Source organism: Trichogramma pretiosum, unplaced genomic scaffold (genome assembly GCF_000599845.2).
Source record: "Trichogramma pretiosum strain Unisexual culture from Peru unplaced genomic scaffold, Tpre_2.0 scaffold131, whole genome shotgun sequence".
In the NCBI taxonomy this organism is placed as follows: domain Eukaryota; kingdom Metazoa; phylum Arthropoda; class Insecta; order Hymenoptera; family Trichogrammatidae; genus Trichogramma; species Trichogramma pretiosum.
The window spans coordinates 50,454-70,093 of record NW_019640808.1 but is presented as its reverse complement, the minus strand read 5'-3'; the positions used below and the strand labels follow the sequence as shown (position 1 = coordinate 70,093).

Genomic DNA, 19,640 nt, shown 5'->3' with positions numbered 1-19,640 from the left:
CACTGATAGTATCAGGGCATTTCACATGAGAAATATAACTAAGTACATTTGGTTTCTAAAATTGATAATTATATTTCTCGAACGAATATTATTCAGTATGAATGTAAAGAATAAGTAACTAGAAAATCGCAACCATACATGACAACTGCTGTCATCGCATTGATCAAAGTAAAAAAAAATTGACTAATGGGTGTAGGGAAACGAAGAAAGATATTCATATAAAATTTAATAAAAGTTTATTTTATTAAGAAAAAAATATTTATACACTATCGGCTGCGGGCCTGACGGCGGCAACGCGGTGATTCTTGGCCAAATGGTCGGCGAATTCTTGATAGGGGGTGGCCGACAGTGGCATCTCCTTCCACAGATCGGGGGTAAGGTAGGAGTACGTTTTGGCGATGGCGGCGTAGGTGGCCTTGGCGAAGTTACCCAGGGTGCAGGTGGATCCGCGGGCGGACGTGTAGCAATCCTCGATACCGGCCATCTGCAGGAGCTTCTTGGGTACGGGGGCGGACACGATGCCGGTACCTCTGGGCGCAGGGATGAGTCGCACATGTACGGAGCCGCACTTGCCGGTGACTTTGCAGGGTACTGTGTGGGGCTTGCCAATTTTGTTACCCCAGTAGCCGCGACGCACTGGGACGACGGCGAGCTTGGCCAAAACGATGGCGCCGCGAATGGCGGTGGCTACTTCCTTGGAGCACTTGACACCCAGGCCAATGTGTCCGTTGCTGTCACCGATGGCAACGAATGCCTGCAAAAAAAGGAATCATTGAATTAGAACAATTTGTTTAAGAAATAAGGGAAACACGTAGGTGGAATAATTTTCTTTACCTTGAAGCGGGTACGCTGACCAGCGCGGGTCTGCTTTTGAACGGGCATGATTTTGAGTACCTCATCCTTCAGCTGGGCTCCGAGGAAGAAGTCGATGATTTCGAACTCTTTGATGGGCAGAGAGAACAGATAGATCTGTTCGAGGGAGGTGATCTTACCGTCGCGTACGAGACGGCCGAGCTTGGTGACGGGGACCCACTCCTTGGCCTCGTCCTTGCCGCGTCCGCGACCGCGACCGCGACCACGACCGCGTCCACGTCCGCCGCGACCACCTCGGTCACCACCGAAACCTCCTCTGAATCCTCCTCGTGCTGCTGGAGCGGCGTCAGCCATCTGCGAGATAAAAAGAAATTACAATTAATAATTCAATCGTTGATAATTAAAGCGATTCTCGAAGCCGGTCCGAAGTGATTATTTTTTGTCGCAATTTCGAAAGATTATTGAGAGATATTCCTCTAAAAATTAGTTACTCCTTACAAAAAAAAAATTAACTAAAACAGAAAAATATTCAAACACGTGTTTTGAGCTTTACAGGGAATATTTTTTAAAAAGCTATATGGATATGTAAAAAACAACGACGCGAAAACACCCACCTATCATTATATTGTTTAAAAATTCGGCATACTCATATCGAAAAATGTGTTCGAAAATAAAATAATTCTAGCCTAAATTCGGCATCCCGTTAATGAAGGTTACATGAGCGTATTGCCCGAATCATCCGTGCATCATTAGATTTTTAATCGCGATGCAATATAAAAAATAAAAATAAAAATACATCTGATTCACGACGATGCCTTTAATCATGCATTCGCAACAATTTTCAGCGTAAATAAAGTTAAAAAGTACAAGTTATTGCGTTACTTACCGTTTATGGGTTATTTCACGTGTTTTTGTACGAACAGTTAACTTAAGAAGAGGCTCGTCGGCTTCGTTCGTGGCTGCAACGCAACACGAATTTTGTAGACATGCGCCTCCACCAGCAGCGGTCGGCGCTGAGAACACGAGATGAGATCGAGCGGCAGAATTGAAAATTTCATTTATCCGCGCGCCTGTGTACTTAGGCGCTGTAATTACGGCAGTACACGCTTTTTTTATCAATGAAATGTTATTCGTTGTTTATAAAAAAACCAAAAAAAAAAATTACAAGCGTATTATTTATTATATAAAATATTTCTTTCACAAATTTACGCTGCCGCAAAAGCTTCAGAGGTCAAATATAAGTCACAGCGACAGTCGCGCGTTCGTCATGAGAATCTTCCGACATATAATTAAAAATACGAATATCAAATTTTTAAAAATTTTTAAATGAAAAAAAGCTGTTGTCGACATTTTTATGATTTTTACGATGAAATTATTGAACTATTATTTTTTTATTAAAAATCTTACAATAATTTGCATTTCATTTATTCTTCAAATAAATTATTTTCTATTCTTACTGATAAAGAAAACAATTACCTAATTCGTAGCACTATTATTAGTATTATTCCTTATACTCGCGGCCTTTCAATATCAGAAGTTGAGATTACCTAAAAAAAAAAACAATTGAATCTAAGGTTTTCAATTATTTAGATCTTTTGGAACCATAAAATCATCTGCAATATTTGTACAAGTTAAAACTTCGTTCTTATTCGAAAAACCTATAATTGCTGATCGAAAGCTTCCACTATAGCACAAATTGAAGAGTACACATTATGTACGAATTCGCACACGATAATATCGGTCTACGCGCCCTCGCTGTGTTGTACAGTACCATAACTTTATTATCGTATATTACGCACGCATCACGTGCAGGCTTGTCTCGGCGAGGCATCTTGCTATGGGTCGCGAAAGCTAGATCCTGTATATATAAGCATGAAACAATTGCCTGACTTATTTTTCATTATCTAATTATGCGCGCAAGTGCGTGCGTGTGTGTGTGTACGAAGTAATTAGCCGAAGCAGCTTCGCGTGTGATATATAGCGCGGCCGCTCGCTACCATATACTTTTTGCAATATTACATTTTCTACGTTCTTTTTTTTTTTTTTTGCAAGTATGACGTAAATTAAAACGTGCGTACAATTACACGCATCGAGCAGGTTTTGGGTGTTTTCATTGCGCGGCTCGGAAAATCGCAATTTTTAGCCACTTTTCGAGCGAATTTAAACTTGATTGACTATACGCTTATAAAAATTTTAAACTTTCAGCTATTTTTTTTTTTAGAAATCTTTCGACGACAATTGTGCTCATTTTCTCTCGCGCAACGAGTTTGGGAGGGTCCAATCTCGAGGCAATTTAAGCCTTAATTCGTTAAGATGTGCAGAAACGTCGAGCCGACGACGCTCCTCTCGACAGCTTATTTTCCTGCAGTCACAGTCTGTTAACGACTAGACGTATCCTATTTCTTCTTGAGGCGATATGGAATACGTGATACAGAGACATATGAATGAATTAATGTTTTCATTATAAAAATAATTGATTTGGTTTGCTGTCATAAAAATGCAGCATAATATGTTCAAATAGAAACTTTAAAAAGTTTGAAATAAGTGATCCAATGAAGTAAAAAAAATAAATAAAAAAGTTATTACTTTATCTTTGTAAATAAAGAAGTATCTATGGGTGCTGGCTTACATAGTAAAAAATGGCAAAAGCCTCTGTCATTTACAGAAATGATCCTGAATCTAAGCGACTTCATGTGTCGTACTTACATTACTTTACTTTATTTTGGTTGATTTACAAATCAAGGGAATTTCACCTTGTGTTGAGCTATTAAATTTGAAACACAAAAGAAAATGTATTGTCATTATTGTTTTCTTATACACATCTATTTTCACTGTCGAAGATTTGTTACAAAGATTTTCTCATTTTATGCTAAGTTTGATTTTCACACCAGAGTGGTTTGTCAATATTATTACAAATCTTTCTGAAGTACGCAATCAGTTGCAAATACAATTGAGAACATGTGCATAAAAGGTTCTATTAATCTTTCTAAATATATAACAAAGCATATAAGAAAGATTGACTAGATATGCTTCACAATCACTACCCAGATATCAAATTTGATAACAATTAGTAAGAATTGTAAAAATTTTAATATGAACCTTAAAGAATTGTATGTATCGCATAATCTCATCAACTTAGCTTTGTTTCCATGCATATTCTGACACATAATCTGCATTTGGTTTACATGAATTTTTACATGTGTAAATTGCTATTGTACCCCAATGTATACAGTTGAAAGCACTATCTATTTTTAGAGTAGTTAATAAGTAAGGCATTATCTGGAATTCAAATTGTCTTTCACTATTACAAAGTTCACAATTTGGAATTTCAGAAGGTTGATTGCTTGATGAAACAAACAATGGATGACCGCCTCTGTTATACCTTTTAAACAAAAATATAAAATATATGAATAATTGTATTGATGGATTAATTTAAACTTATTTGGAAAAAGTTAATTAATTTACCTGACTACTTGTTTAGGTTCATTCTGGGTCCTTTCTTTAAATTTCATAAGTACTTCATCGTCTTCACAATAAGCCAATTTAAGTAGATCTTCATCTACACCTTTTTCAGACTGCAATGAAACTTTTCCGCTCTTAACAAGTTCTTCAAACTTTTTTAATTCTTCAGCTTCAGTATCTTTTTCGTCACTCTCTTTAGAACAATCTTTTTCAGAATATTGTTCTTTTTCAAAAACAATTTCAAATTGAGGAAATAAAAATCGATCCTCAAGGCTTTGATCAAGGCTTTGTTCCACGCTCTGTTCTTTTTGAGCAATGCAAGCAGCTTTATGTCCACTTTTCCAATCCCACAGTTTATGAATCCGACTGCAGTAAACTTTTTTACAGTGTGGTGAACATTGTTGAGTGGCAGAAATGCCACATAAGGAACAAATTTTTGACCATTTTTCTACACCTATAAAACAAATTAATCATTAGAAATTCATGTCGAAAACCTGTTGTGGAGTTAACTTTAAGTCATTAATAAATTATAATCTTTCAGAAAGAAGAGATTTTCACTAACACAAATCTGGTTGCCAATCGCTCTCCACCACAGGGTCTTCTGGAGGATAAAACTCATTCTCTTGCTCCAACTGCGATCGTAGAACCTTCAAGTTACCATTTGAATTATCTTTGCAACAGATTGGATTTTTGCAAATGAATACATAAATAGTTCTGTGATAAGCTTTCTCATCTTCTTCAATTGGTGCATATATTTGACACAAGAAAATAGTAGGCTGTTGACAGTGATCGCATGCAAGTTTTTTGGAATCTGGTATGTTTTTTAGGTCCAGCCATGATGGCTTGCCACCCACTTTAGAGGGAAAGAACCTACTCTCCAATTGCCAAGATTCGCTCTCTTGGGCGAAACCAATGTCAATATCGCTCATGTTCTTATAGTCAAGAAAGATAAGTAGAAAATAAACTTGCACTAATGGACGACTATAACCTAGCTTGAATTAATAAATAATTAGTGGTATTTCACGTTAAACTTTGAGGCAGTGATCGTACATAATTTAAATAAATAAAATGAAAAATCTGGTTTCTGCTGGATATAGCGAAAAGTCTGTAGGATAGAAACTTGACCTCCGGGCTCCGAAACAAAACATAAGACAAGTGACAACATGTGCGCCTCTATTAGTTGTGCATTGCACCGACGGTGGCGTTGCTATTCGATTGGCATGTGAAATTTAGTATGCTTTTGCGATCGACGATCGTTAATTTTTTCGCCACTTGCGATAAGTTCTGAATAATCTGAAGCTTTTCCTAACTCAAATCGTGTCGTTAAGACTTCTCAAGCAAGTTATATTAAATCATCTTCACGGAAATATAGGAAAGTATTTACTCGAAATTTCTGCGTTTAAACGAGTGAGATTACTCATAAATCAAAATATCTTAATAATAATGAGATTATTAATTGAATAATTTTGTATTGCGGTAACTTGTATGCACTGGATCGAAATGGCACAGGTACTGTTGAAACGTATTTTTCAATCTTCATAGTTATTGCGAAATATTCAACTTCTCATTGAAGTTGATTGAGAAAAATGAATTTTAACTTGTGATTTTTGTGCAATTCGAATAGTATTATTCGAGTCAAATTATTTACATTCTGAATAAAAAATGAAAAAGAAGATTTTGTTTGTTTTGTAAAAAAAGTAATTTATTGTACATTCATCTTAATTTATAATACTGTTCTAAATTTACATTACAGATAGTATTGACAACTAATATTAGTTTTCATTTTAGCACTTGAGGTAGCTTTTTTTCCTGTTTATATTATTCTAGGTTGAACACACTATATTTGAATGAATGCAAGAGTAAAAAAATTGCAATTGCGATGAATATATACAACAAAAGTCGATCACCAAACATGGGCCACTTTGAACTTTTAAATTGCCTGATAGTTTAATTCTATTGAATATTCATGATTTGATTAATACTTTAAATTACATAGAGATACTTTACTTTTAATGATCTTGTACTTATAGATAAAAAATGTATTACAAAATATTTGGAAAACAACACCAAATAGCACACACAATCGATAAAAACATTAATAAATAAATATGAAAATATTTTCCCTCCGAGTCGCGAGCGCTGACTGCTCTCTTCGACGCCGAGCAGCTCGATTCGTTCGTTTTAGCCACTGCGACCGTAGGAGGCAATCCGAACTCGGCGGCCAAATTCGCGCTGGCGCCTCTGCTCAGCAGTACTTTGGCCACTTTATCGTGTCCGCAAAACAGAGCCCAGTCCAGTGGCGTGAAAGTACACCAGCTGTCCACGACGTCCAACCGTACCTCCTGTCCCCCCGTCGCGTCGACGATCTCGAAGAATCTCTCGACGACTCGCGCCTCGTCCGCGCTCGAGTACTTGCAGAGCACGTGCAGAGGCGTCTCGCGCAGCCTGTTGAGCGAATTCGCGTCGGCGCCTCGGCTCAGCAGCAGCTCGGCCTTGTCCAGGTCCTCGCGCAGCATCGCGTAGTGCAGCGGCGTCCAGCCCCAATTGTCGGCCACGTCGACCCTGACTGGTCCCTGACGCGTCTCGTCGGCGATCTCGAAGAATCGCTTCGCCGCCGCGTAATCGTGATGCCGGCAGATCCAATTCAGAGGGGTGAATCCCGCGTCGTTGGCCACGTTCGGGTCGGCGCCTCGGCTCAGCAGCAGCTCGGCCATCTTCCAGTGTCCGCAGAACGCGGCGCAGTGCAGCGCCGTGCCGCCGTTGTTTTCCGCGACGTCGACCCACACCCACTGACGACGACCCGTTTCGACGTCGACGGTTCCGTCGACGATTTCGAAAAATTTCTTGGCGAATTCGTCGTCGTCGTCCAAGCACCAGGAGAGGACGTGCAGAGGCGTCTGTCCGTACTTGTCGCGCAAATTAGGATCGGCGCCTTGCCTCAGCAGCGACTCGACGACGCTTTTATCTCGGCGGAACAGAGCGATGTGTAGCGGCGGCATCCAAGACCACTCGTCCGCAAAATCGTCGTCGTAGCAATGATTGTCGTATTTACTACGGGGTCCGATTTTCGGAGGTGTGGCTCGTTGAATCGCACCGCAATATGAAAATAACCATCTAGAATCCATGTCCATGATCGGTGGCAATCTGTCCTTGTTGGCCAAATTCCTGCTTCTCAGCTGCTCGACTCTCAGTTGCCGTTCGGCTTTGCATTTGCGCCTCACCGACGACAAAACACAGTGCCAATATGGTGAGGTATCCATATTTTTTCACACACTCGCACGCAGATCCAATCTCTTATTATTTGAAATATCTGTTCACCTTTTCACTTGACGGCGCGCAGTCGATGCGATATAGTCGCGCGGGTGTTTACGCGTCGCGGCGTTGTAGTGACGTTTAGACACTACGACATATTATGTGACATTATTATATAGAAAGTGAATCACGCGACCGAAATTACGAGAGAGATCTAATTCACAAAAACAACTCGTAGATGTACGACTGCCGACTCGTAACGACGAGTAAGAATACGCGAGCATTGAGTAGCGTATATATAATCGTGCGTGTATGATTGTTCAACTTTGTGTGTGTGCACGTTGTCAACAATAACATTACGCGTTCGAAAATTGTTCACAAAATAGTACTTTGATTTGACGGCGAGGAGTCTTGCTCAACGTTCAGCATCTACACGTGACGAGCGAACAAAATCATTGATTTTTTCCACGCTGTTGAGAAGAATTGAAATCAAAATGTCGTTGAAAAATATCTTCTTTGCCGCTCTTGTACCTTTATCACGGCGTACCCAGCCTGTTATCGTGTGATGTAAGTCATAAAGCTTTTTAAATTTTTTCATCATTCCTTAAAATTTGCATGCAGCTTTTAAAAGCTAATTCTGATTTGAAATTCGCGAGTGTCGTCGTTTTACAATCAAAATATAAATCATACGTAGATACTACACCGAATAATTACAACTAACACTTACAATCGAAGATTTTTTTTAATTTTTAACGTTCTCGCGCTATAAAGAAAACGATTACCGTATAATCTCTCTCTCTCTCTTATACGCAGAAATATTTTTGACCTAAAGTGTCGTATGTTTAGCTCGTTCGTGAACGTTTACCAAGAGTCAGAAAAAAGATCCAAATGCATAGATCGGTAGATTTTTTCCTCGGAGATGAATAAGCGCGGGTCTTTGCGCGTGGACTTCTTTACTACGGTTGCGCACACTAGGCGTCGTCTCAAGTGTAAATCAATAGATATTTTCCTGAACTTCATTAATCATTGGGATTGACGTATTTTCTGTGTTGCAGTATCGCTATGATTACAACTGTGCCAACCACACCACAGAAGTGAAGCCTTGCTCCAGGCATCATCTACCAGCAGCCAGTGAGGTCACATTCAGCATCATCGAGGACCACGATAGGAGTAATCACTCTAGTGAGTCAATCGCTTTCGTGGACTTTCAGATTTTGTTCGTTTACCAAATTTTAAAGCCATGCCTTCATTCAGGTATCGTCGTGGTGGAATTTCTTACTCCTAGAGAAAACTGTGAGCTTGAAGTACAACTGTACATTGCTCCTGGAATAAATGACGAGGAAGATTGCATGAATTATACTTTCAACATGAGAGATTCTCGTCCGCATACTGCATAAGTTCAAAGTATATTTGTCCTGAAAACAAGCAGCGTCCAAATTTGAGTGCTAACTCTTCTTGTGTGGTAGCTAAACTTTGCTGGATTATTATCTGAATTATTGAATGAATATTTTGAATGCATTAATTGAATATGAAAACTATTTCGTTACAGAGAGAAATGGCTAAAGTCTGGTTCAATTACGTGTACACAGGGTGTTATTCATTTGTTTTCATAGCCGATAGTTATTACGAATTTCGAAAAAAGGCATTTCTAGAAACAACTTACAAAAAGACTGAAGTTGTCACTCCTATGGTTAGCTGCAACGTTCAATCGACGGCTCATGAAACTGACAAAGAGTAAGTAACACTAGGTTGCAGTTCAAGTATACTTTGTGACACTGTGATTGTGCCGAGCAGCTACTGACAGAGAAGTATGATAAGGATTGACAGGCAATGTAAACATAAGTAATGCAATGAATAACGAGGACATTAATTTTGCAGGTCAATCGCCAGAAAGGACGAGCCGCCGCCAAGAGCCAGACCGAAAGAACTCGAATTCATATGTCGCGTCGGATAAAATTGTAAGAGAAGCCGCCAGAGCGCGCCGCGCCGGACACGTGATGCGCGTGAGTAGGAGGCCCAGCGCGGCATTCACGTGTTGACCACGAACGAGAGAGTACGAGTATTTTCGCGAGTTATTTTCCTGCCGAGTGAGTTTAGGCACGTGCGAGTGAGAGAGGAGTGAGGAAGAGTGAATAACGAGAGTACCTGCGAGTATCGTGTGAGCATTGAGTGAGCGAGGCGAGAGTGTGTAGTGAGTTTAAGAGAGAGTGTTGAGTTCAGTCGTGTGAAGTAGTGTTGCGTGTTGGAAAGCCGGGTACACGAGCCGAGACTCTGGTCTAAGACCGACATCCGCAACATCAACTAGTGCTAAGCACCGTTTCGACCCAAGCCAGACCAAAGCCCAGCCGAGAGCTACTACGCCAAAGCCGGATTGTCGTCGTTAGATTTGTTTGGTACGGTAACATTATTTGTAAGGTGTGTGTGAGAGTGTGTATGCGAGTAATATAAAAAGCCAGTTGAGTTGCGCCATTTCTTTATAATAAATATTTGACTCTATTATTTAAAAAAAAAAGAAAATCAAAAGGAACTTTTATTTATTTAACCTAGTGTTGCCTTTCCTTTCCCCTTTATTTTTCGCGTAAACGGCCCAGTTCGAGTCCACGCATTTATCGTGCGGTGGTGGCAGGGCCTCGAAAAGCCACCGTGTCGCAACTTATAAATTAATCCAATTTTATATTTGATTCGTTTCGAAATTATTTCTTTGCAGGGTTGAACCTGTACAATGCTGGGCATACAGCGAGATAGGACCAGTGGAAGCAGTGTTGCAAGTTAAAATCATTGAGGTACGTATGAAGTGAGTTTTAACTTTCGATAATCATAATAATTTGCATATGTCTGTTTGCAGGACCAAAGATGTCACAAGTCAATTGCCGCATGCCGACCTGCGTTAAATCCTCGACCCGAGCAAATAGTTTTTTTTCAAAACTATTTAAAAAGTGAGTTAATCGTTTTTATGAGCTTTCAAATTTTGTTCATTTACCAAATTAAAAGACATGTTTTTGTTTTAGATGAAATTGAAATTAGGTTTCCGCTGTCAGAAGAAGAATGTCATTATGACATTAGAATTCTTTTTAAGACAGCTATATAGGATAGTGAATGTGATTTACTCACGTGGAAACGAGACCATGAAATGTCAAAAAAAATTAAATTGTGCTCGATGGAGGAAAGGCAGACCTCAATCCGCGTAAACGATCCCATAACAGGATGCTATGGTGTATCGTTTACTACCTATAATAAAACGTGGATTTTAAAAACCACATATTTATACGTGGAAAATAGAAAAATTAAAAATTGCTGTAGGTGATCGCTGGGGTCACGGCTGGGAGAGGATGGAGAATGGGAGGGAGGTGAAAGGTCCCTTTTCAAAGAACTCAGTTTTTTATTCACCTCTCTTTCGCCTCTCTCGAGGCTTCCGAAAATACAAGCTTTTCTTGGGTCTATTTAACGCCCAGACTTGACAAACTCATTCGCGTGAACCGCACTTTCACTCGGTGCCACCTAGCGGCGACACGGCTCACTGCGATACTCACAACAAAATATTATCCTAGCCATCATCGCATTGTCCACTATTATTGGCATCTTGGTCGCTGCTATGCGATATAGCAAAAAGAGTTGTCATACTGATGACAAAGCTCCAGCATCTCCAGCTGAAATCGACGTTCCTGAGATGAAGTCGATACGCCCGCAATTAACACACGAAAAAGACGTTATTCTGATGTACGTTAAGCACGATGAAGATTTCATGGAGGAGATGACAAATCTGCAGATGCAGCTCGCAGGTCGCACCGGAGCCAATGTAAGCTTAGAGCGATATTTTTTACCGCGTGAAAAACGATTGAAGCTTGATTAACGAAACCAACTCTATAATTCGCAGGTTTACTCTTGGTGAACGTCGAGCGTCTTTCAGAACGTGTCCGCTGAGGGAGTTTACGAGTGGGCCACCACGAGAATATCCCAAGGATGCCGAGTCACATGGATCGACACGAAGAAAGCGATCAGACATTAACATCAACAAGATTTATGAACATGTTGTACACATCAAGGATTTAGAAACCGAGGATTATAATCATCACATTGTTAGGTTCGTACCTCGATAACGCGAAAAGAGTTTTGCGTAACTTCCTACACTTTTCGACTTTGATTTAGATTCACGAAGCCCGAATATGCTGTGCCAGATATCGCGGATCCCTTCTCAGAGATAGTTAAAAATACTAGGTTTATACTGCCCGAACAGATGGAAAAGCTCGTTAAGATTCTGCGTACGTATTACATTTGTTTTTTTTTATTGAAATGTTTCATTCTATCCTTACGTTTTGATTATTATCGTTTTTTAGAGTCCAATTAGGAATTACCAGTGATCCAACATTTGTGAATAATTTGTATACAATAAAAACAAGATAAAGAAAGACAGGACGAAATTGTGCGAATAATAAAAAAAAACATATCTTGAAGCTCAACTGTGATATTATAGACAATCGTCGCTTTATATGCGATTGTAATTTTTGGTTCATATAATAACAACTTAAAAAAACGAATTATTATTTCGTATTTGTATATGGTGACATTACATTTCTTAAGTTTTCCAAGCAATGAAATAGATGAAAAAAATTGAATACACTTATTGACTTGGACATTTTTTCATTTCAACTTTTTCTGCGTCATGAAATCTGCTAACTCATCAGAGAGTGCATTTCCACCGAGATCACATTGCAATTTGTACACGATTGATTCCTTTGATCTATCGTTATTTTGAATCGTAAATGCGAAAAAAGGATGTTTCTGGTAAACCTCTTGTAACCAACGGAATATGCGATATTTTGCTGCACTTTTCTTCTTTCGTACTTTCATGTTTTTAATTACTTGTATCTCAAGATGTTTCAGTTCTCATCTACGTGCAGCTAACTCAATATTTTCGATTCATTTTTTCAAATTTTTATTGAACTGTACAAAATAATTCTATTTGAATTGCCCGAAAATCACTGCCAGAACTTTCAGTATCGATAAACAATCACTCAATGTGATTTGAAAAATGCTTGTGTCGTAGACTGCAGTATATTGTACTGTACTAGATAAAAGGTATCTTTTTGAGTTCAGATGAAAATCACTCTATTAAACATTTCCATACTCATAACAAAAAATTAGAGTAATTTTCTCAATAAAATACATGCATTGAAAATTAAAATGAGCTCGAGTCATAAATGTCAATGTCAGTGAATCAAATGTAAGTAACGTCGATGATCGTTTAAAAATTTTAAAAATTCAAAGTCTCTAGATGAATACAAAACCATACCGACGATGGCGAGCACAAACGCCTGAAATAAGACAGCCGCGCGATTTTCCGTTCTTATACACGGTCGCCGAAACGACTGCAGCCATCCGTACACGAAGGTTTGCAATAGAGCTTAAACATCCAACGTTCCGTATGCAGGTAAAAATCTAAAATAGTTCACATTAATAAGGCTTTACTACGCTTCGCTACGTCAATGCGTTGAAAAATTAACAAGGAATGAGGAGTGATTTTTCGGAGCATCGCAACAAAAGGCCCCGGATCGTATGTGTGTATTTCGAGCTGCACGAGGTACTATACAGTATACGCATTGTATATATATAGTAAATGCCTCGTATATACATGTATAGGATGCAGTTCTCGAAGAATAAAACTGCGTAGTCCCAGTGCAGTGCAGCGCAGATAAAGAGAGAGAGAGAGAGAGAGACGCTGCACATACATGCACAGCGAGGCCATTTAGGGGGAAATCAGCGTCGAGTACGAGAGAATAATATGGACTCTCTCCTGCACACTATATACATATATGCAGTGCAACGAGAGAGACGCGGGACGATCGCGAAATAAAGTAGGGAGGGTTGCAGCTACCACCACCATCAGCGTATTTCCATTCCAGCGCCATTCATTCGCTCCTCTCTCAAGAGAGAGAGACTCGAGTTGTGTATAGTATAGTATAGAGACTCGCCATCGTGTTTTGGCATCCGATTTCGCGCTTGCACTATATAGGTATATAGCAATAATAATAACGTATGTATAAGGCCTCGAGGAGCGCAAACAACAACGCCACCACCGACGCCGCCGCCGCCGCCGCTGCTCGGCCAGTTATAAGTTACCGAAGTCCGGGGAACCGAGCGCCGAGCGCGCGGAATTCAGCATCGCGGAGCAGAGTCAGTATCGTTGCGAAGCGCGACCAGTATCAATCGGTCGCTCCGCGACGCAAAATCGCGCGCCGCGTCTGCAGTGTGAGTGTATGTGTATATGTGTGACGACGCACAGCAGCGGAGACATAGAGATATATAGGTATATATAGCTATACACAAACGTAGACTCCTTTTTCGCCACTGTACTCCTCTCGGCTCGCGCGTGCTCGTATTCAAAAAGTCGTGTGCGCGCTTGGTAGTACACACACACAACAGTGCAATTCGTAAACGCGCTTATACGCTGCAGAGGTCTTGGCCTCTTCAACGAACGTCGTCGAAGCGTCTTTTTTCCCTTGATATCGGTGTGTGTGTGTGTCACGCCTTCGTATATACGTATTCGTATGGGAGTGTTTTTTACCTCGTTATTTTAGCCGAGAGTGACACAAGGAGAGACGACGCCTGTCCCCGCAGTGTCCGCGAGTGTATACACACGACTCGGCACGTATACGAATGATCCTTCGGCCATCGAGCGAGAGAGTATAACCTCAATCGAGACGACGATCCCTTCGAGTTATACTGTATCGGTCCGGAGAGCCGTTGAGTTCGCGCGTGTGACGCTGTATACATACAACGCTATTGTGCAAGTCTCTTTTTCTCTCTTACTCTTGGCTTTAATATAGCCGCACACGCTTTTGCTCTTTATAGTGCAGCGTGAGAGAGAGATACAGTGTGTGTCCATTATATATATATGTGTGTTGTTAGTGTGTGTGTTTGTTCTGTGTATATATCGGTGGCAAGTGCGGAGAGCTGAGGAGGCTGTGTACTCTTTCTCTCGCTCTCTCGTCGTCGTCGCTCTTTCGGAGCATTGTGTGTATCGTATCGTGTATAGGCCCGCAGCCGCGAAGGACGACGCGCACCACCAGTTGCTCCGATATAAACAAAGTGTGCGTGTAGAGTTGACTGCGGAGTCGTCGTCCTGCATGACGCGACACGCACGTTGCGCATCGTTGTTATTAACGATAATATTATGATATCGGTGTTTTTACAGTGTTGACTGAGTTGGTGTTGTTGTTGTTTTTTTTTATTGTGGTGCCGAATTGAATCAGTGTCATCGATGCAGTTGTGATTGTTATTGTTATCAGTGTCGCAGCAGCAGCAACGCGGTGATTTCAACGAGCATAAGACGCCGCGCGCTTCGATGTGCGTCATCGTCGTAGAGGTGTAACAAAAAAAAAGAAACGAATTATCCGCTGCTAAAAAGTATCGATATACAGTGCGCGAGTGTGCGGGCGCGCGTATGCTCTCTGGAAGGGCATTTGGGTGTCGAGTGCAGCAACATCAACAGCAGCAGCAGCAGCAGCAGCAGAGGCCGAGGCTCTGCAGCAGCAGCTACAGGAAACCGCTATATTGGAGAGGAAGCGGGAAAACGGCTTGCCGCTCTTCTGTGTGCCGCGGCAGAGGCGCTCGTCGTCGCAACCGGAAAACGTAAGTGATCGTTACATTATGCATTCGCAGCAGCGGCAACCATTATATTATTATATACATATGTTGTATGTGTGTGTGTATGTGTGTGATAGAGTACCGACTAAATAAGAGAGCCGCTTGCCACTTCCCCGATGCTTGCGACAGCATATGCGTACAGATATTATTCGTATACGTATGATACGTACGCGCGCCGGAGCAACACAATATTATTATATTCGTAACAAGTGGCGCTCGTCGTTGCCCAATATATATATTCAAGTGTGTATATACGTGTAGGTAAGCTTTTCCGCCCGTCTCATTGCTTTACGAGGAAAAAAGAAGAAGTAAAAAGTCGAAAAAGAGCCGAAACTTTCGACGAACCGAGCAGTCGCGCGCGGATGCATTCCTCGTACAGCAATGAGTGCGTATTATACCTGCTACCGGTTTCGAAAAATCTTCTTCTCGCGCGTAATCAACCTTTGCGCTTTGATCGTAATGTAAAAACACGCGTGCGCACGGGTCGATATCGACGTTCGATTTCTCATCGACGATTGTTTTACGCGCTCACCTGTCGCACTCTCTCGCTCGACTACATTAGTGTATTCAAATAAAAAGTACATTATATATATCAAATATATTTAACGCATCGTCTTCAGCCGCTTTTGCTCGCGCGCCTCTCCTGCCCTCGTCTTCGGCACTCGTAATTCGAAACTTTGGAAAGCGAGATTAGCGATACGCGCGATGACTGACTATTGTGTGTGTGAGCAGCACAACGCGCATTATATATCGCGCGCCAAAAATGCATCAGCGCGTGTGTGTGGCAAAGACGACGATTCAGCTTTCTCGCGAGCGCGCCTTCGTATATGGTACTACTAGTGCATTACAATGCATACGTGTATACGTGTGCGAGTATACGCGCGCGCGCAGCGAAAACCGTTATCGAATCAGTGTATCGGAGAAATCTTTTGTATACTACTATATATATACACGCTGGCTGCACTCGAGGCGTGTACTGCTGCTGCTCCTGCTGCGGGAGTATATAGAGAAAGAGAGTGAGTACACACATCTTGCGGGCTGTGCACTCGTGTATATATATATAGGCACACGAGATACTGCGCGCATCGAAGGACGACCGTGTATATGTATACACGCGCGAAGGTGCGTGAGTAACGAGGTCTATATACACGGTATTAAGGAGGAGACAGGCTCTCGCGTATATATACGATGTATATATATATATATGTGCGAAGGTGTGCGCTTCGTGCTGTATCTCTCTTGCTTCTCAATTTATCTTTTGTTATAAAAGGTAGCGGCTACCATGTACGTATACGCCTGCACTCCATATAGGCACGGGAGGATATATACCTTTTATAATAGTGACGCAACGATTATACACTATACAGGTATAATGCATTGTGCATCTCTCGCGAACGCCTCTTATAACCGTATATATATACACGTTATAATCGGTCTTATCGCATATATATCGTCACTCGTCGCGTCCAAGATTTTTATATATAAATAAATACGCGAGTGCTGCGTGCGTATGTGACGTCGCGTCGAGATTCAAGAATCGTTGTTATTATTATGTGTGCTTTCGAAATTCCTCGGCTAATTTTCCCCACCTCGCGCAGCAGCTGCCGAAGTGTCCCAATGCTCGCGAGCGAGCTTATATTATTTATCCCGTCTGTGTGTCGCGGTCAAAGTCGTGTGTATACATTTAACATTGTAGCGCGTCATCTCGCGCACTTGGCTACACATGTGTGTGTGTGTGTGTCTTGTCTTGTGTTGTGTGTGTACCTTATAGGTATACATTGGAGAGGAAGCCGTTCTTGACGCTAGAGACCTCCTAAATATCCGTTGTTTCCCGCGCGTTCCTGTATTATTGACATACTTTCGCTTTTTCGAATTGCCTCGCGAGGATCGTCTATCGAAAGTCCAATACGCATTGCCCAATGTTCCATTATCTATACCTGCCTGCTCGTAGCATGTAGACGTTATTATTTAGTCGCGACCCAAGAAAAAAGTAACTCGAGTACTCGAGCATACGGAAGAGATCGTTGTCAATTTGTAGAAAGGCGCGTCCTCGTAAATTTCTTCTTCTTGCGACTTATGTTATTATATATCCGCTCTAGTGCGGTGTCGAGGCGAAAACAAACACGAGTGCGAAGAAGATAAACACGCAAACTCGCGGATAAGATAAAAACGCGTAGCGCACCGTTCAATAAGGATATTTGACGAGTGGTGTGTGTGTGTGTGTGTATACGTCTATCAGCACTCGCATATACGAGAGCTTTTAACGCCCGAACACGAGCTTTGATTCGAAAATCGCATCGGCCGAGCAGGCAATATCCTGTGCGCATGAATCAAATCCTCGACAGTTAGACGCTCGTATACACTCGTGGCTCCGCGGGCATATAGCCCACCGGCCGTATACACGCGATAATTGATCGAAACTAAGAATTTCAACGAATTAGATCGAATGGCACACGGATGAGTAATAATACGCGCGTGTACTACGACATTTATTATGTATATAAAGCACGAGAACGAGAAAAACGAGTGTCGCGCATCGAATTTTTCCTACTTATTTATTTATTATTTCTTTTTTTCTTCTTTTCGTCCTCGTATGTACCAAGGGTATATCCGGTCGCCCGCTGCGAGCGACGAGCACCGTGCAAGACGATCGGGTAATACGAGAGTCCATTGCTACTGCTGCTGCTCAGACCACAATGTGCACGTATATATATTAGATACACAAGCCGGTCTCTCTTCCTCTTCGCACGTCCTCGAGAAAGAAAGACCGAACCCATGGCAGGTAGCTCCCTCTCTCACTCTCGTAACATCGTAGCTCTGGCAAATAAATAATTACCGTACAATTATTTGCAACTACTATACGGCTCTGCGTTGCCATTGTTTTTTTTCTCTCTCTCTCTCTCGGGGTTCTTCTTCTTCTCGTTTCGCAAGTTGTGTTTCGCCATTTGCATAATAGGTTGAACGATCGCGGAGGTGGATGGATGCGCTGAGCTGAGCTGCTGCGCGAGAGCCCCGCAGCTAAACAACGCGCCGATTTTATCATCGAGGACGTAGCGAGCGCTGAAAACGAGACGCATCCGTAGGACGACGACGACGACTGACTCTTCGCGCAACGATGCTGATGATGACGACGACTGCAGAGTCGACTCGTAAAGATCGCGCACGCGGATAATGTATACATAGGCGGAATACGCCTCGTCGAGGCGTACTATACGTATATATAACGAACGGGTTCGGCCCGGTGTGAAAGATGCCCGAGTCGCGATTGCAAACGAAAAATATACATCCTGATATACACTCGTAAAAACTTGCTAATTTCACGTTACTTCGAGAAACACACATATATACTAGTACGATTGCCCCAGTTTGTTGTTGCGCATTATATATCGGGAGAAGGAACTTCCCGGGCTTTATAGACGAGCCAAACGAACGGGGGGGATCAGGTATATCTGCGCAAAAGGCTGATGAATTTTGTTTCTCGAATGTACGTGTAAGTTTTTTAGGCATTGATTCGATTTGGTATCGTGTTACATTCTTTGACCCATAATTACAAATGATAAATTGGGGATCGCGAGATCCTTCGTCGTCGTCGAGGTTGAACCCTTTAAAGGTCAAGTTCAAAAGATTAGAATTAATTCGTTAATATTATAGAATCGATATTCTATACCCTGTGTTTCTAGCGATGCAAGTACACGAATCTCACTGCGACCAGTTCGACGCGGCGTATCAGTCGAACTTGCCACATACCGATCTCGCGTACTTTTGTTGCAAAACACAACATATCGGCTGCATATTTTGCATCAAACCTGCTCCTTTTCTCTCTCTCTCTCTTTCGCGAGAGCAGCTTAGTAAAACTGTCAATGTTAAAAGCAAGATCGGCAGTTTATTGGTATAAACCTCGCGATGGCTTTCCGCACACAGGTGATATTCTCGAAAAGATCGAGCTCGCTAGCAGCCGCGTGCGGTTTCTCCGCTGCGCTCACGTACACACACATTTTCTCGTTTCATTAAATGTTGAATGACTATTACGGCGCTACGTATATACGTGCTGAGCGTTGCATGTGCTGCGCGCGTCAACGACGACGACGACGACGACGACATATAGCTTTATTATACGAGTTAAAAACGAGAAAAGATCTTGGCTCGCGAGCGTGGCAGCAGCAACGTCGACACACATTATATATTATAAATAAAGTATGTCACGGACACACCGTTTGTGTGTGTGTATGTGTGCACATATTACGCGCCAATAATTTTTCATTAACTTTTGTATCCTTATGATATTGTAATTATTCCGATGCATTTTCATCCCACACGTACGCAATCGGCGCTGCTGCTGCTCGTCATTATTATTATACTTGTTATACGTTAAAGGTCTCTTTTAATTATCAGCTGCTCGGGCGATCGGCGGCAGCAGCTGCGCGCCGCGAGTTCCATGTAAACAGCAACAACCTGGGTGGTGGTGTGCG

At 41.7% G+C, this 19,640-nt stretch overlaps 4 protein-coding genes across 7 annotated transcripts in view; 1 reads left to right on the top strand and 3 right to left on the bottom strand.

Moving 5' to 3' along the window:
• Nucleotides 1-219: 219 nt before the first annotated feature.
• On the bottom strand, nucleotides 220-1,787 carry LOC106657620 (40S ribosomal protein S2-like). The gene is made up of 3 exons (XM_014379223.2): nucleotides 1,700-1,787; nucleotides 835-1,167; nucleotides 220-754 (listed from the first exon to the last, which is right to left on the bottom strand). Exons 2-3 carry the CDS (start codon nucleotides 1,165-1,167, stop codon nucleotides 260-262), a joined length of 828 nt encoding a protein of 275 aa, XP_014234709.1. The 5' UTR covers nucleotides 1,700-1,787; the 3' UTR covers nucleotides 220-259.
• A 1,714-nt stretch (nucleotides 1,788-3,501) lies between these two features.
• Nucleotides 3,502-5,427, bottom strand: LOC106657629 (programmed cell death protein 2-like). 2 transcript variants are annotated; one of them, XM_014379233.2, is made up of 4 exons: nucleotides 5,326-5,424; nucleotides 4,838-5,263; nucleotides 4,279-4,729; nucleotides 3,502-4,195 (listed from the first exon to the last, which is right to left on the bottom strand). In XM_014379233.2, exons 2-4 carry the CDS (start codon nucleotides 5,202-5,204, stop codon nucleotides 3,949-3,951), a joined length of 1,065 nt encoding a protein of 354 aa, XP_014234719.1. In that variant the 5' UTR covers nucleotides 5,205-5,263; nucleotides 5,326-5,424; the 3' UTR covers nucleotides 3,502-3,948. The 2 variants fall into 2 exon arrangements, with proteins under 2 accessions (XP_014234719.1, XP_014234718.1); XM_014379232.2 differs by having other exon boundaries at nucleotides 4,838-5,427.
• Nucleotides 5,428-6,222: 795 nt separating this feature from the next.
• On the bottom strand, nucleotides 6,223-7,535 carry LOC106657585 (ankyrin repeat, PH and SEC7 domain containing protein secG-like). Its single transcript, XM_014379182.1, has 2 exons — nucleotides 6,471-7,535; nucleotides 6,223-6,228 (listed from the first exon to the last, which is right to left on the bottom strand). The coding sequence occupies exons 1-2, from the start codon at nucleotides 7,533-7,535 to the stop codon at nucleotides 6,223-6,225; spliced, it is 1,071 nt and encodes a 356-aa protein (XP_014234668.1).
• A 6,193-nt stretch (nucleotides 7,536-13,728) lies between these two features.
• LOC106657659 (signal-induced proliferation-associated 1-like protein 2) overlaps nucleotides 13,729-19,640 on the top strand; it is a 50,233-nt gene continuing 44,321 nt past the window's right edge. For all 3 annotated transcript variants that reach the window (XM_014379277.1, XM_014379278.1, XM_023460633.1), the window contains exon 1: nucleotides 13,729-15,156. The gene's annotated coding sequence lies outside the window, so the exon portion shown is untranslated. The remainder of the gene's footprint in view (nucleotides 15,157-19,640) is intronic.

What these genes read in the sequence shown, in the direction of transcription:
- LOC106657585 (XM_014379182.1), bottom strand. Translation starts at nt 7,535, where the DNA reads ATGGATACCTCACCATATTGGCACTGTGTTTTGTCGTCGGTGAGGCGC.
- LOC106657620 (XM_014379223.2), bottom strand. Translation starts at nt 1,167, where the DNA reads ATGGCTGACGCCGCTCCAGCAGCACGAGGAGGATTCAGAGGAGGTTTC. An exon ending in GTCAGCGTACCCGCTTCAAG is followed by an intron (nt 755 to 834) that starts GTAAAGAAAATT and finishes CTTTTTTTGCAG; the next exon opens with GCATTCGTTGCCATCGGTGA.
- LOC106657629 (XM_014379232.2), bottom strand. Translation starts at nt 5,204, where the DNA reads ATGAGCGATATTGACATTGGTTTCGCCCAAGAGAGCGAATCTTGGCAA. An exon ending in CGATTGGCAACCAGATTTGT is followed by an intron (nt 4,730 to 4,837) that starts GTTAGTGAAAAT and finishes TTTGTTTTATAG; the next exon opens with GTGTAGAAAAATGGTCAAAA. An exon ending in GAACCTAAACAAGTAGTCAG is followed by an intron (nt 4,196 to 4,278) that starts GTAAATTAATTA and finishes TTTGTTTAAAAG; the next exon opens with GTATAACAGAGGCGGTCATC.